Source organism: Pezoporus wallicus, unplaced genomic scaffold, assembly GCF_028554395.1.
Source record: "Pezoporus wallicus isolate ANWC-B61680 ecotype Strahan unplaced genomic scaffold, APGP_CSIRO_Pwel_v1 scaffold_14062, whole genome shotgun sequence".
Lineage (NCBI taxonomy): Eukaryota > Metazoa > Chordata > Aves > Psittaciformes > Psittacidae > Pezoporus > Pezoporus wallicus.
This window is the reverse complement of record NW_026640917.1, coordinates 1-13,930: the sequence shown is the minus strand read 5'-3', so window position 1 is coordinate 13,930 and position 13,930 is coordinate 1. Positions and strand designations below refer to the sequence as shown.

At 54.4% G+C, this 13,930-nt stretch overlaps 2 protein-coding genes across 2 annotated transcripts; one reads left to right on the top strand and one right to left on the bottom strand.

The window, feature by feature from the left end:
* The first annotated feature begins 3,442 nt into the window (after nt 1–3,442).
* On the top strand, nt 3,443–7,401 carry PEAK3 (PEAK family member 3). Its single transcript, XM_057421205.1, has 4 exons — nt 3,443–3,588; nt 4,302–4,432; nt 4,691–5,346; nt 5,842–7,401. Exons 1-4 carry the CDS (start codon nt 3,482–3,484, stop codon nt 6,841–6,843), a joined length of 1,896 nt encoding a protein of 631 aa, XP_057277188.1. The 5' UTR covers nt 3,443–3,481; the 3' UTR covers nt 6,844–7,401.
* A 1,919-nt stretch (nt 7,402–9,320) lies between these two features.
* On the bottom strand, nt 9,321–13,924 carry LOC130605609 (ornithine decarboxylase antizyme 1-like). The gene is given in 6 exon segments (XM_057421226.1): nt 9,321–9,752; nt 9,874–9,959; nt 11,020–11,192; nt 11,319–11,405; nt 11,407–11,464; nt 13,775–13,924. Coding segments are annotated over 6 exon segments (651 nt in total). The 5' UTR covers nt 13,891–13,924; the 3' UTR covers nt 9,321–9,621.
* Between the last annotated feature and the right edge of the window lie 6 nt (nt 13,925–13,930).

Here is a 13,930-nt window from a genome sequence, read left to right as displayed (position 1 = left end):
CCGCGTGCCCTTGTCTGGTGTTTTTTAGCTGGGGGGGGGGTTAGGGGTGGGAAGGGGGTCAGGGATGGACCCTCGTGTCCAGGAGCAGAGGCAGGTTTGGGCAGCACAGACCTGGCACCGGTTTGTATGTACCGAGCATGTGAATTGTATCTGCGGGGAAAAGAGACAAAAAAAAGGGACTTTTGTGGCTTCTTTGGTTTTTTTCCCCATGTTTGTTCCTGAGTAAGAAAAGCCAAAATGAGCAGACAAAGCCCAAGCAGGGCTGCGGGCAAGCGTGGAGCTGGGCAGAACCTGGAAAGGGCAGCTGGAGTCACTGGCACCACATGCAGGATTGGTGCTTTTGTGCTTTCCTGCCCGGTGCAAGCCAAAGGAGTCCCTGGATCCAGGCAGATGTTAAACCCCTGGAGCTCTGCTGGGAAGTGCAGCCCATCGGCTGGTCATCAGCTCCACAAACCCCTTAATGAACCATCTTTCAGAGGATACTGAAGTCCCTATTTATAACTAATAAATGATTAATGCGCATATGTTAACAAACTGCCGCTGCTATTAATCTATTATTAATTATTAATAGGGTGTTTGTAAGGACGCACTTAAGCTGGAGGGTGCAAAGCCAGCACCTCCCCTCCTGCTTGCAGGGAAATTGGGGTTGGGGGGTTAAAAGGATTCCCATACACACAGGAGTGTGCAGACACGCATGTATACACACACACAGAGCCAAACCCCTCCGGTGAGATGGGAAAACAGGGCTACACCTCCCCAGCACCCAAATTTCCCTCATCCCAGGCTCCATGCCTGACCTGCCCCATGCCAGTCCCAATCCCAGCCTTTCCAGCATGGGACTGGGCTGAGGACTGCGAGGCTGAGGGCTGGTGGAAGCAAAGCAACGCTTTCATCTGCAGGAGAAAGGGGCCCTGCTTCCCAGCTTCTGCACCCCCACTTCCTCACCCCACTGCTCCCCATAGACAGGGGAGGCTCAAACACCCGCCTCACCAACACGACAGAGCATGGTTGTGAAATAACTGGGTGCTGCCGGTGCCCTGCACCTCCTGCAGTCACAGTGGCGAGAGCTGTCATGGGAGTGAAAGAGGAAATTGGGTTTTTTTCTCATTTCCTGCATAAAATAATACCCCATGGCACAAGAGCAGCCAGGAGGTGAAGGGTTGGGGTTACAGTTTGGGCCAGTGCTGAAGGACCTGGGTGCACCGTGGCCTCTGGGACAGCCATGGGAGCCAGCACTGAGCCCACCCACTCCATCAGCAGCCTCTGAGGGATGAGAGTTGCCAGGACCAAAGATGCTGAGGAACCAGTTCAGGTGGTTTCGGTGCCCTTTGTGCCCACACAGGCCCAGCAGTGCCACAGATATCACCCTGACCTTCCTGGAGCCAGGCGCGAGCATCCCTGCAGCAGCCACGCATTGAGAATAATGTTGATGGGGAAGAAAGTGCTGAAAAATGGAGACAATTAGGGAAAAAAGCAATTTTCCAGTGGGTGCATTTAAAACTCGTATCTCCCACTGGGAAGAGAAACCAATTTCTTTGCAAATTAAAAAGATTGCAGCTAAATAAAACTCCCCTGCATCAGTTCTCCAAATCCCACCCTGTGCAGACTGGGTTGGGGGGGGGGGGCAAACGGCTCCACAACCCCTGGACCACAGACTGCAATTGCCATCACTGTCCTGATGCTGCTTTATCCCCCTGCACAGGACAAGGAGCTCACTGATGGATTCAGGGGTGCCCTTATGCTTGGAGAAGCAAAGCAGCTTTTGTTTCCCAGTTCTGTAGGGTTTAGCAGTGTAAAGTCACAGCCCTTTTAAAGGGCTTGGGTTGCTTTTAAACTTGGCATCATCTCCTTTATTCTATCAAGAGGCATCAGGAAATATGCAGCTAATATTCCAGCAGAAGGCAATTCGTGCCTGCCCACTGCAAGGCTCCTCCAGGCTCATGCCCCCCCTCTCTAGCTTGGTGGGGTCACACTCATTGCATTAATTCTGCAGTTTTATTCCTAATGGTCTTGAAGGTAACGTTACTCATTAGGGAAAAATATTGATGCTTCTAATGATTTTCTGTTGCTTAAAACAGTTTGTACTACAGTCATTAACATAAATCACTTACTGGGATGAGGGATACACATACACTGACCCCATTGCTGAACACCATCAATAAGCTCAGGATCCTGCTGAATCTTAAATGCTCCATTTATACTCATAGAATCCCAGACTGGTTTGGGTCGGAAGGGGCCTTAAGGCTCATCCAGTTCCAACCCCCTGCCATGGGCAGGAACACCTTCCACTAGAGCAGCTTGCTCCATCCATAAGATCCCATCTCAGTCTCCCCTCCGGCAGGTTAAAGCCATTCCCTATGTCAGGAATGGACGTGTTGAGGGAGCAACACAAAGCCAGGCAGCGATGGGCCAGGCAGCAGCGTGGGAAGGACCAGCGCCGGGTGTCAACTCCCAAAGCCTTGCACATCCTCCCCGAGCTGGTGCCGGATCCAAACATGACTCAGCCCCAGCACATATTTTTATCAGCTTTAGCACGCAGCCTCAGCACAACAGAAGCAGCTCCCATCACTCACCGTGACCCAACAGACACAAACCGCCTGGCTTGCTTGGGGCTGGCTGGGAAACACAGAGCTGCAAAATACACAGCAAGGAAGATAGGAAGCCGGCTTCAGACTCACAGGCACCCACTGAGCCCCAAACCAGGCCCCTAAAGCCCTGGAGAGGTGCCTGCTCCCACGGGCACTGCATGGTCCAGCCCAAATGGTGAGAATACAGTGGATGTTTCCACCTTCTTCGTACAAATCCATGTCCCCCAGAGCCTGCTCATCCCCAGGAGATATCCCTGGAGCTGGCTCCCCGCAGAGGGGCTCACCCACACACACACACCCCCCCCAGGCCCATTGCTAACCAGTTCCATGAGCTGTTTGCTGATGAGCTCAAAGGCTGAAGAGCAGGGAAGAGGTATTAAAATATTCTGGGGTGTTTTAAAGTGTTAAAAGAGTGACTTTATCCCAGAGGGGATACAGACACAGATGGGGGGAGCTCAGCCCCTGACTTAGGTCACTTTGTGCTCCCTCAGCACCTGTAAGGCCTTGGGATGGAAACAAAAGTGGTTTCTAACAACCGTGCTCCTCTTGTGCAACGGCTGCAGGAAACCCCAGCAAAACCACTGCAGAAAACAGACAAATCCCACCTCGCCAGTCCCTCACAACCTGGAGAGCTGGGAATTAACTACGTTGTTTGGGGGGGGGGGTTACTGTGAAATCCCCGCTTCGATGCAGGCACCATGTGGAAAGCAGCCCTGGAGAAGGGCACAGTGAGAGTGAGCAGCCTGGGGGGGGGGACACAAACCCATTGCAGGAGGTTGCACCAAAGGCCAAGCCTCCGGCTTCCTTTACCCTTACGAGATGCAGGTTTTGAAAGAGCATCCTCCTGCGAGCGGGGCTGCAGCGAGCGGTGCAAGGAGATTCCCGGGGGTGCCATGGCCGGCACTGGGGGAGCCCGGGATGAGGAGCGGGAGCCGCTGCGGAGCCGGGAGATGGAGCTGGAGCCCCGCAGGCCCCCGCCGCTGCCGGGGAAAACTCAGAGGTAACAAAACTGCTCCGCAAACGGGGCCAGATCGGAGCTTCCCGCAGGAGCCGGCAGGGCTGCTTCAGCCCGGTGCTTTGCGCCGTGCCAGAGGCAGGCTGAGAGCCTCACTCCCCCAGGGGTAACGGGGACTGAGCTGGGTCAAACAGGGACAAAGCCTGTTCGGGAGCTCGTCAAGAAACCCACTGTGGTTCCGGTGCCGCTGGTGGTGGCAGCAGGGTCAGGGCTGGGCGTAGGAGCAGGGAAGCGAAACCCCAGCGCGGCTGCGGGCGGCTCCTTCCCCCTGCGCTCCTCCCCATGGGCTCCTGCTTTTCCTGCCCCACACACAGGTCCCCATCCTGCCCCACACACCGGGGCTGTGGGTGCAAAGGCACCCACACCTCTCCCACCATCGTGTCTTCCTCGTGGCCACCCAACAGGGTCCGCAGGGCAGACACAAACCTGTGTGTACAGACACACATGGCTCTGAACCAGCATGGGAAGCCCCCGCCCAGGCAGCCCCCAACCCTCCAGAGCACCCCCAGGACATTCCAATGCAGGACCTGGAGTCCCTGGGCCACCGAATTCGCTGCCTTTTGCCCCCAGACCACGCAGCCAGGGCTCCCCAGGCCACTGCTTCCCCTTTTCTCTTTATTCTTCCCCTGACCCGGCACAGGAAGGAGCCAGATTCCCCCCGGGGGGGGGGGTCATTGCTGACTCCAGGCTCTATGCAGGGCCGCCATGCAGGCACAGGGCAGCATGCGTGCCCGCAGCAGCAGCCTGGACCTGGGTAACCCCATGCCAGACACCCCGAGGAGCCACCCACCCCGGCCCCCCAACTCAGCCCTCATCTACAGCAACGTGGGTGAGTGATGCCGCGACCCCACTTCCTGCCCCCCAACGTCCCAGCTGGGGTGGTGGGGATGAACCCCACTGCTGTCCACATCCTTCTCCAGTAGTACCCAGCCATCACCCCTCTGGCTGGCGCTGGGCATCGCTTTGGGGCTGGAAATGTGCAGTGGGGCAGATAACAACGTGTCTATACTCCCATCCCACACCATCTCCCACTTTCTCCCTTCCTGGGAAGGTCTCAGACCCACTGTGTCTGTTCCTCCCTCCCCAGGAGAGCTGCGGGCTGACCTCACCCCACGCAAGGCCTGCCGAGGGGAAGGAGCTGGGAGACCCCCCCCTCATCCCGATGGGACCCCCCTGCCTCCGCCACTGCCCAAAAAGCAGCTCCAGCGAGCGGAATCCCTCCCAGAGCCTGGACCATCCCAGCACAATCGGGGTGACTCCACAGCATGGGGCAGCAGCATCCCACAGCCCCATCTACAGCGTGAGGAGGGGGCTCCCAGCTCCATCCCCTCACCGGACAGACCCTCCTGGGCACACAAGAGCTTGACCAAGTCCCAAAGCCTGGGGGAAGTGGTGGCCTGGAGCAGCCTGCAAAAATCCCCATCGCCCATCCCGGCGGAGCTGACTTTTGGGGTGGCAGACGGGGAGCTGGGGAAGCTCCTGCAGCTCCTGGACAGCCCGGACAGGGTGTGCAGGGTGCTGTTGGGGTGCCAGGAGGCCGCCCTGGCCCGGCTCTCAGCGCGCATCCAGGAGGAGCTGGTGGGACCCGAGGAGCGGCAGCAGCGGCTGCAGGCAGAGCTGGCAGGGAAGAGCTGGGCAGCGCTCAGCATCCTGGAGCGGGAGCCGTGCTGCGAGAGCCGGGATGCCTGGTACTTCCCGGTGGGCTTCAGTATGGAGCAAACGCGGGTGGTGTGTGCAGCCAAGGTAAGCAGGGATTGAGGCAGAATGGTCCGGGTGGAGCGGAGGGAGCAGCTCCTGTGGCGTGGGGGGGGGCTGCGGTGCTGCAGGCAAGTGTGAACCCGGAGTGTTTCCTGTTCCACGCTGGTGCTTCCCCTTTTTGCACCTACTTCTGCATTTGCTGGATGAGGCAGCGCTGCCAGCGCAGGCAGGGAGGGTGACAGCTCCCAAATAACGCATCAAGGGAAATGGACCTCATGGTCTTGAGGGGCCAGCGTACACAAAGGAAAGGATGGAGCAGAGCTGGCTCCTCAGGCAGTGCAGGATAAGACCCATTAAAGCAGCTTTGCAGCTCACCTGGGGGTTAACACCCCACCTTGTATCCCATTTCTTCCTCAAAGCCATTCTGGTGGCTGCCAGTGGGTTTGGAGGGTGCAGGGTGGTGGCCCTGAGCTGAGGTGGTGGATGAGGCACCCCATGGCTCCATCCTTGCAGCTGACTGTGCCTTGTCTCTCCTTGCAGGTCCCCAAGCCAGGTTCCACCAGCCTGGGGGTGCAGAGCTCCCTTGGGGTACACTGCAGCATCCAGCGCGTGATTGGCCGCTTCACCGACTGCCTCCCTTGGGAGCTTCTGCTCCCGGGAAGCCCTGGGGAGCAGAGTCGGTCCCTGCCCGGAGAGGAGCCAGCCCATCCTGCCACCCATCCTGTCCTGCAGGTCCTTATCTCCCCTGAGGTTCCCTACCAGACCCTGGCAGACTTCGTGAAGGGATCCCATGGTTTGCACAGGACCTGCCCTGGGCACTACGAACGCCTGGCTTGCCTCCTCCTCCTGCAGGTGTGCATGGGGCTGGAGCATCTCCGGGTGCAGAACGTGGAGCAAGGGGATCTCTGCCTTGAGAACCTGCTGCTGGTGCGATGCCTGTGTCCTCCCCAGAGCCAGCAAGGCAAGAAGGCATCCCTAGGGCTTTCCCTTCCCAGGCTGCTCATCAGCAGCTTCTACAAGGTTAAAGATAAGCAAAGACCTTGTTCTACTAGCCAAGAGCAGGACTGGACAGAGGGCCTTGCTGCACCACCCTCCCTGGTGGCAGATGAGCTGAATGTAGGCATGCTGATCTATCAGCTCTTGCACGTGGACATCTCTCTGGAGAGCGCCTTGGGGTTCAGAAGCAAGAGACTTCCTGAAATCCCCTCCCTGTCCATCTACTCCATGGGACTCAAGCGTCTGGCCATGCTGCTTCTCCACAGAGATCCTTGCAAGAGGGTCTCTGTTGAGCAGGCAAGGAGCATCCTGCAGGTCCTGCTCTGGGGGCCTCGACAGGAGCTCTTTGCCAGGACCAAGAAGACCCTCACCCTGCTCCGGAGCTGGGTGGAGGTGAAGAGGGCTCTGCTGCTCCTCAGGTTTGTGGAGAACGTGGCTGGGGCAGTGGGGAGCCCTGGCCTTGAGGAGTGGCTCTGCTGCCAGTACTTCAAGGAGGTCACCGAGCACACGCTCTACCAAGTGACCCAGGCTCTCTACGCTCCCTAAAGGCAAGCTGAAGTTTAGCCCACCCAAAAGGTCTCCTCAAAGCCAAAAGCCCATGAGGACCTGACCAAATCCACCAGCTCACAAGGAACCCAAGCTGGTCCTGGTTGGGTAAAGTCTGTTGCCAAACCCAAACCCACTTTCCCCCCAGCACAAAAACGATGAAGCTGGGACCAAACTCCCACCCGTGGCTCCTGTAACATGCGTTTTTATACCCTCAACCAGTTTTTGTCTGATAGAGACCAGTTTATCAGAGCATCTCAGGGAAGATGACAGGATAGAAGCCACAGCATCAAGTGCCAGTTGCCAAGTAGAGTTTATGGGGCTCAGACTTTACACAAACACCTCTCAGACCTCTCCTGTGGCTTTCACTGTTTCAAAGCCACACATTACAGCTCACCTGAATGCACCGTTAGCAAAGGGGAAATGCAATAAATACCTTGTATAACCTGCTCTCTTTAGAAACAATTTGTGGCACAGTCACAAATATAAATGACATTTTAAAGGGGGAAATACAGCAGCCACACAGCTTCAATAAAACCCAGAGCTGAGCCTCTTAAATACTGGTCCTTTATGTGCTTCTTTGACAGCATTACACACACCAGTAATGTATGCACAGAGAAACACAAAGCCAAACTTCCCTGCCCAGTGGTGCTCAGCCAGGATGGCCTCAATGGTGTCAGTTTATGGCTGGTGCACCAGGGACCAGGCTGCAGGGTTGGTCTCTGGCTGCACCAAGGCAGGTCCGTGGCATCTGATGCTTGGTATGAAACAAGCAGCACCATGTGGGATCCACACCCTGGTCCCTGAAGCCATGTGGATGCTGAGTGACTGTCACAGTGAAGCACCAAGCAAAGCCCTGTTTGGGTCATGACAATTATTATTAATTAATTAATTATTAATCCATCTAAGAGCATCCTCCACGGGCTGTGCACACAGCAGGATGGACCATCCTGGCCTTCCCCACAGCTACGGCTGGGGCAGCCCCAGCGTGCCCATGGACATGGGCAGTAGCACATAAAGCAGTCATCAGAGCCTGCAGCACGGCTGAATTGAGGAGGATTCCTCCTAGGAGTCCCTGAGCTCAAAACAACCCCAAAAAACCCCAGTAAAACAGCGCTGTGACACGTGCATCCCCTAAAGCGAAACCACAGAGGATGCTCCCTGCTCTATAATTAGATGCATTTCTGCCTCTGGCTCTGTGCATGGGCAGGCAGCAGCCTCATCACCTGGGGCTGAAGACCCAGCCGAGACCACAACACCTCTCTTCAAGACATGGGGGGACTTTCCTTCCCAAAGCAGCACCCAAAGCAGTGCAGCCTCTAAGGGGGGGACCAAACAAGCTCCCTGGGCACACAGACCCGGAAGGGCTCACCACCCGAGCACAGCCAGGCCACAGAAACATTGCTCTAATTTCAGTATGGGCTTTTGGACCAAAAGCATGCTGGAGGGGTTCTCCAGGGTGAGCCCCAGCCCCGTCCCCACCGCCTCTCCTGTAGTATCTCGCACGGCTACAAGATGGCAGTAAAGCTCATGGCACGGCCAAAGCCACCCTGGGCAGCTGATCCTGGAAAACAAAGAGGAAACCAGCCCAGCAGAGGGGCACCTCCGAGCATCCCCTGCACCCCTGCTTCTGGGGACCCCCTCCCCTTCTGCCAGAAGCTTGGAGCAGTCCAGCTCTTGGGGCAACAGCACAAGAGGGACACCTAGAGAGGCCAGAGGCCACGGAGATGCTGCGAGGGCTGGAGCAGCTCTGCGCTGGAGCCAGGCTGAGAGAGCTGGGCTGGGGCAGCCTGGAGAAGAGAAGGCTCCTGAAGGGAAGACCTGAGAGCAGCTCCAGTGCCTGAAGGGGCTGCAGGAAACCTGGAGAGGGGCTTGGGACAAGGGCCTGTAGGGACAGGCCAAGGGGAATGGCTTGAACCTGCCAGAGGGGAGACTGAGATGAGCTCTGAGGCAGAAGTTTGGCTTGGACTAAGGAATGCATGCTGTCCCCATAGAGATTACCACACCCTCATGCTGGCCTCTCTCAGTGAGGTTTCAAATCACCCAGCAGGTAACTTTAGCCAACCCGTGACCCAAAGGGGGTGAAGGTGGCATAATGCTTTGGGGTAAACAGAAGCCTGCTCTGCCTACCCCACATCTGAACCTGTTTCTGCCTTGGCTCTGCTATAGCAGGCCACCAGCAAAGACCTTCCACCTACCACCTTCCTTGAGAGCTCCCCAGCCAGTGATCCAGCAAAGAAACAGTGACCGAGCACAGATGCAGTGTCCCAAATTACCAGTCGAAGTGGACCATTATTTCACTCTAAGTAGGGCTTTTAGAGGATTGCTGAACTCCTTCAAGCCCTGGTAGATAACAGCCATGAGCTCCAGTCAAGCAAAGAATGACCAACACCTTTCCATACCTGCAACTTTAATGGCGGGGGCAGTTCCAGAGCCACCTCCTCAGCGTGTGAGTCTAAAACAGCTTAAACCAGCAATAAAAAGTAAAATATAAATTTTTATTTAGAATTAAAGCAAATACTTCAGTATCACAAACACAATATTAAACTTCAAGAAATATACTGCTAATTTGGAGGGAGCATTTATTTGCACAACCACAACATGCGCACAAATCCAGAGAAAGATGTGGAGTCTGAAATTTTCAACATCTCACCACCAGAGCAGTTGGTCACAACATTTCATATAGAGTTATATATGTACTGTAATAGATGTTGACAAAATTTCTACAGAATCATCTTTATAGACAACAAGAAAGCTCTAAGAGGCAAACATTGCAATCTAGTCTTCTTCTGATGAGTCTCTCTCAAGCGTGTAGGCCATGAAGCAAGCATCTGGTCTCTTGGGGACAAGGGGATGCCCTGGTCTCACAATCTCAAAGCCCAAAAAGCTGAAAGTCCGGAGCAATGCAGCTAGGAAAAAAAGCATAGAACATTTTATCCACTGATGCTGTACAACAGTTCAAGTGTCCACCAAAACCAGCTTCAAACAACGTTCCCATCATTGGAGACAGTGCCGTGAGTTTTCACCTACCTCTATCATCTCTGTTCTTGTGGAAACAAATGAACACATGATCAACTCTAAGCTGTTCTTCAGCAAACTCCAGAAGAACTGCAAAACTGCAAGACAAATACAACGTGGTCAGCACACACAAGCAAGCACTTCCTTTAGAGACAGTAAGACCCTGCTGACATCTGCACATGAATGTACAGGCCTGAGAAAGAGGCTGGGGTGGAAATTTGTACTTGGAAGCAATCCCCAAGCCCCAGGCCTAACTTGGAAATCTTCAGTAACACAGGTAGCATGCTTTACTGCGGCAGCTGAACAGAAATGCAGTGACAGGCTAAGAACCAGGCTGGTGTTCTCAAGAGATGGATGGAGCCACCCAGTACCTGCGAGGGCTTGAAATTACAGACCTTTTGGGTGGTTCTGACAGAACAGGGATCCTCAAAGCAGGATCACTTAAGCTGCAGCCTCTTACACAAAAGCATCAAGACCAGCAGAGATTCTCCCCCTCTACTGTGCTTTGGGGAAATCCCCCCCTGCAGTTCTGCATCCAGCTCTGGAGCAACAACACAAGAGGGACTTGGAGCTGTTGGAATAAGCCCAGAGGCCACGAGGATGCTGCGAGGGCTGGAGCAGCTCTCCTCTGGAGCCAGGCTGAGAGAGCTGGGCTGGGGCAGCCTGGAGAGGAGGCTCCAGAGAGAACTTTTGAGCAGTGCCCACTGCCTAAAGGGGCTCCAGGAAACCTGGAGAGAGGCTTGGGACAAGGGCCTGTAGGGAGAGGCTAAGGGGAATGGCTTGAACCTGCCAGAGGGGAGACTGAGATGAGCTCTTAGGCAGAAGCTCTTCCCTGTGAGGGTGCTGAGGCGCTGGCACAGGGTGCCCAGAGAAGCTGTGGCTGCCCCATCCCTGGCAGTGTTCAAGGCCAGGTTGGACACAGGGGCTTGGAGCAAGCTGCTCTAGGGGAAGGGGTCCCTGCTCGTGGCAGGGGCTTGAACTGGGTGAGATTTAAGGTCCCTTCCAGCCCAAACCATCTGATGTTTCTATGATCAAGCACCATAATTAAGACTTCAAACAATGAAGGCAAACCAATGACACTGAAGTGCTATTCCACCCTACTGACAGACCTTTGAGACAGAGGCAAGTCAAACCAGAGCTGCATTTTAGCCAACCCACCTGTCTTTGCTCCCTTCCGGCAGAGCACCACTGGGAATTTCAATGTAGAGGTTGTTGTTGTTCAGCACTGCTCTCCAACTAATGTGTTTGGCATCTGTAAGCCTTGACTGGACATTCAGAATTCTTGTCCTGTTATTAGATGTTAGTTCTTCTGTTACATTCAGCCGATTATCCTGCAGCAGTGAGATGCGCATGGTTATTTCCAGTTCAGTTTGGAGAAGGGGTAATCCCATCGATAGGCTTGAGGCAAGAAACACATTCAAACTCACCAGAGCAAGCTGCTTATTATTGATACTCACCGAATAAAATAAATTAGCTGAAAGATTGTGATCCCTCTGACTATTCCCTCGCCCACCTGGGATCTTCAGGGGTGGGTGAGGGACATCAGGAGCACCACCGAGGCCCCGGACCCAGGTTACTACAGCAATTGAAGGGAACCCTGGAACTAGAAAAGGAGCACAGTTAGAGTGTTAGACAAAGGGATTATAGGAATTAGATGTTTTAAACAGTAATCAGATGGCAAGATATAGAAAATAAAACCCAACCTAGGGCAAGAGAACTCCTCCCACTGTGACCTAAACAAGTGGTAAGACAAAGGAGCCTCCAGACCAGGGATGGAACACTGCTGCCTTGCACCCAGACCCACAGGGTCAGAAAGCTGCTACTGCAGTATTTTGAGGGAAAGACTAAATTAGAGATGAAAATACTCTCAGCTTGAAGTGAGCAGGGTATCTATCTCGATACCAAGGCAGCAGAATGCTTGACCTGAATTCAAGAGAGGAACCATTCTGCTGTCACATACACAAGATGCCATTTTCTCCCCCACCTTGTTCTTGGGGTTGGCACCAGTATACTGCCCCAGCAAGCCAGGGGTCATTTTTCTCTGTGATGAATGTCCCTAACCACCTCAGACCTTGGCACCAGCATATTCAGCTTGAGGATCAGCAAGCTACATGAAACAGCCTCACAGATGTCACTACCTCAAACGCTTTCACCATGCTCCGAGGCGAAATCACCACTTTTCACTTTGAGACCATACCTGAGCATTTGGCAAACCTGCAACCTTTCTACTGAATTCCTCAGAGCAATTTCACACTGCTTCAGTCTTTCAGGTTAAGAACATTATCCTCTTAAGATATGAAGCCTGTTTCTTGTATGCACGCTAAGTTTCACACCATCCACATAAGCCTGCTTAAATGAATAAGCCTGCTACTGTAGCAAGAGCCATGGTGCCTGGCCCCTCCCTCTGCACCATCCTTCACCCTGCAGGCTCACTCTTGAGTTGCGTCATCTCAGCAGATGCAGCAATCGAGGCCCTTAGGGAAATTTTCACAATCATCCTGTCTGTGAGTGCCAGCAGCCATTTGCAAATCAGAATAAACATGTACCAAATAATCCACCATTTTGCACAGTTCACAGGAGTTTCCTCTTTTTCACGAGCTGCAGATTTGGGATGAATAATCTGCATGAGAAAGGCACTGAACGTCTACATAGGTGCAATATTATGCACGGGAAGACATCAGTCAACACAGCAACTGCAAAGGTTTATTTAAAAAAAATGAAATTACACTATTAAAGGAGCATTCAATCCATTATTTTACGCTCTTTGAAAGGGTCAAAAGACACTTCCTCTTAGTATGAGCATTAGGTACTTGGTTTCTCTCACAATGACTGCAGAGCCACGCATTCCCAATTACCTTACAAATAAACCTTTAAGCACCCAGCTCGGAAGCGTGCAGTGGCAACCCTTGAGCCAGTTTCCCCTTTCCCCCACCGAAGGGTGGTGCATAATGAAGGCTGCCTACACTGCAATCAACAATGCATTTGAGAGTGATGCTTGTGCGCACCTACACCTCTTCGAGAAAACATAAGCAGTAAAAAGCAGTGAAGTATAAAAATGGCTCTCTAAAACTAATGCTAGAACTCATTTCACAGTCCACATACAAGCTCTAATCCCAGCTCCCTTCATACGAGGCAGACTGGCATCTTAAGTGTCCATCACCCAGATTCAGGTATTGCCACCCCAGCATCTGTCGGGACTGTTTAATCTTTTGGTCGAGTTTTAAACTAGCAGCTTTCCTAACACTCTTATATTCTACTTTAGGCTCAGTACCCTCGATTAGACTTCAAGAATATCTACGATTACATAAGGGGATACCAGCTCCAAATCCTTTGATATCTTTGCTTAATTGCTGTTTTTTCCCCCCTCAGGGGTTAGAAGGCACCTCCAGGCCCTGCCTCCGGCCCGGCTTTGTCTGCAGGCTCCCTTGGGCCCGCTGGCTTGCTCGAGAGCCGCTTACCCGGAGGGCAGCGAGTTGGTTCCAAGGCTTTCTCCCATGGCTGTGACAGCTCCAGGGAGGCTCTCCCGCGGGCAGTTAACGTGGCACAGGGCGGGAGGCAGCCGCAGGCACCCCCCGGGGCGGGGGGGGGGAAGGACGTGTCACCCAGCACGGTGGCGGGTGCCGCCGCACGGCCCCTGGGTGCCGCCTTGGCCGTTATAAAAACCCTTTTTTTACCCCCTTCCCTCCCTCCTTTTTGTGAGGGGGAGGAAGGAGGGAAGGGGCCAGGCCGCAGCGCCCAGCACTGAGGCGGCGAGGGCCGCCCCTCCCCCTGCCGCCACGGAGCACCCCTCCCCCCGGCCACGGGGGAGGCGACCGGCGCTTGCAGGACCGGGAGGAGGCTGGGCCCTGAGGGGGAAGGAGAAGGCGGCGAGCGCCCAGCGGTGCGTAGGCTGAGGGAGGCCCCGGCCCCTCACCTGCTCTGTCCGGTACTGAGGCTCAACACAGCGGGCATGATGGTGCTTTTATTCCCCTCTTTCTCTCTAGCGAAGCAGTGACTGTTGAGTATCCGCTGCAGGGAGGATTTCACCATCCGGCCGCTCTGGTCCGAACCCCGAAACCCTCCGCTGCCT

Coding starts and splice junctions, on each gene's coding strand:
- PEAK3 (XM_057421205.1), top strand. CDS start 3,482: ATGGCCGGCACTGGGGGAGCCCGGGATGAGGAGCGGGAGCCGCTGCGG. Junction 3,589..4,301: donor CTGCCGGGGAAAACTCAGAG/GTAACAAAACTG, acceptor GGCTCTATGCAG/GGCCGCCATGCAGGCACAGG. Junction 5,347..5,841: donor GGGTGGTGTGTGCAGCCAAG/GTAAGCAGGGAT, acceptor CTCTCCTTGCAG/GTCCCCAAGCCAGGTTCCAC.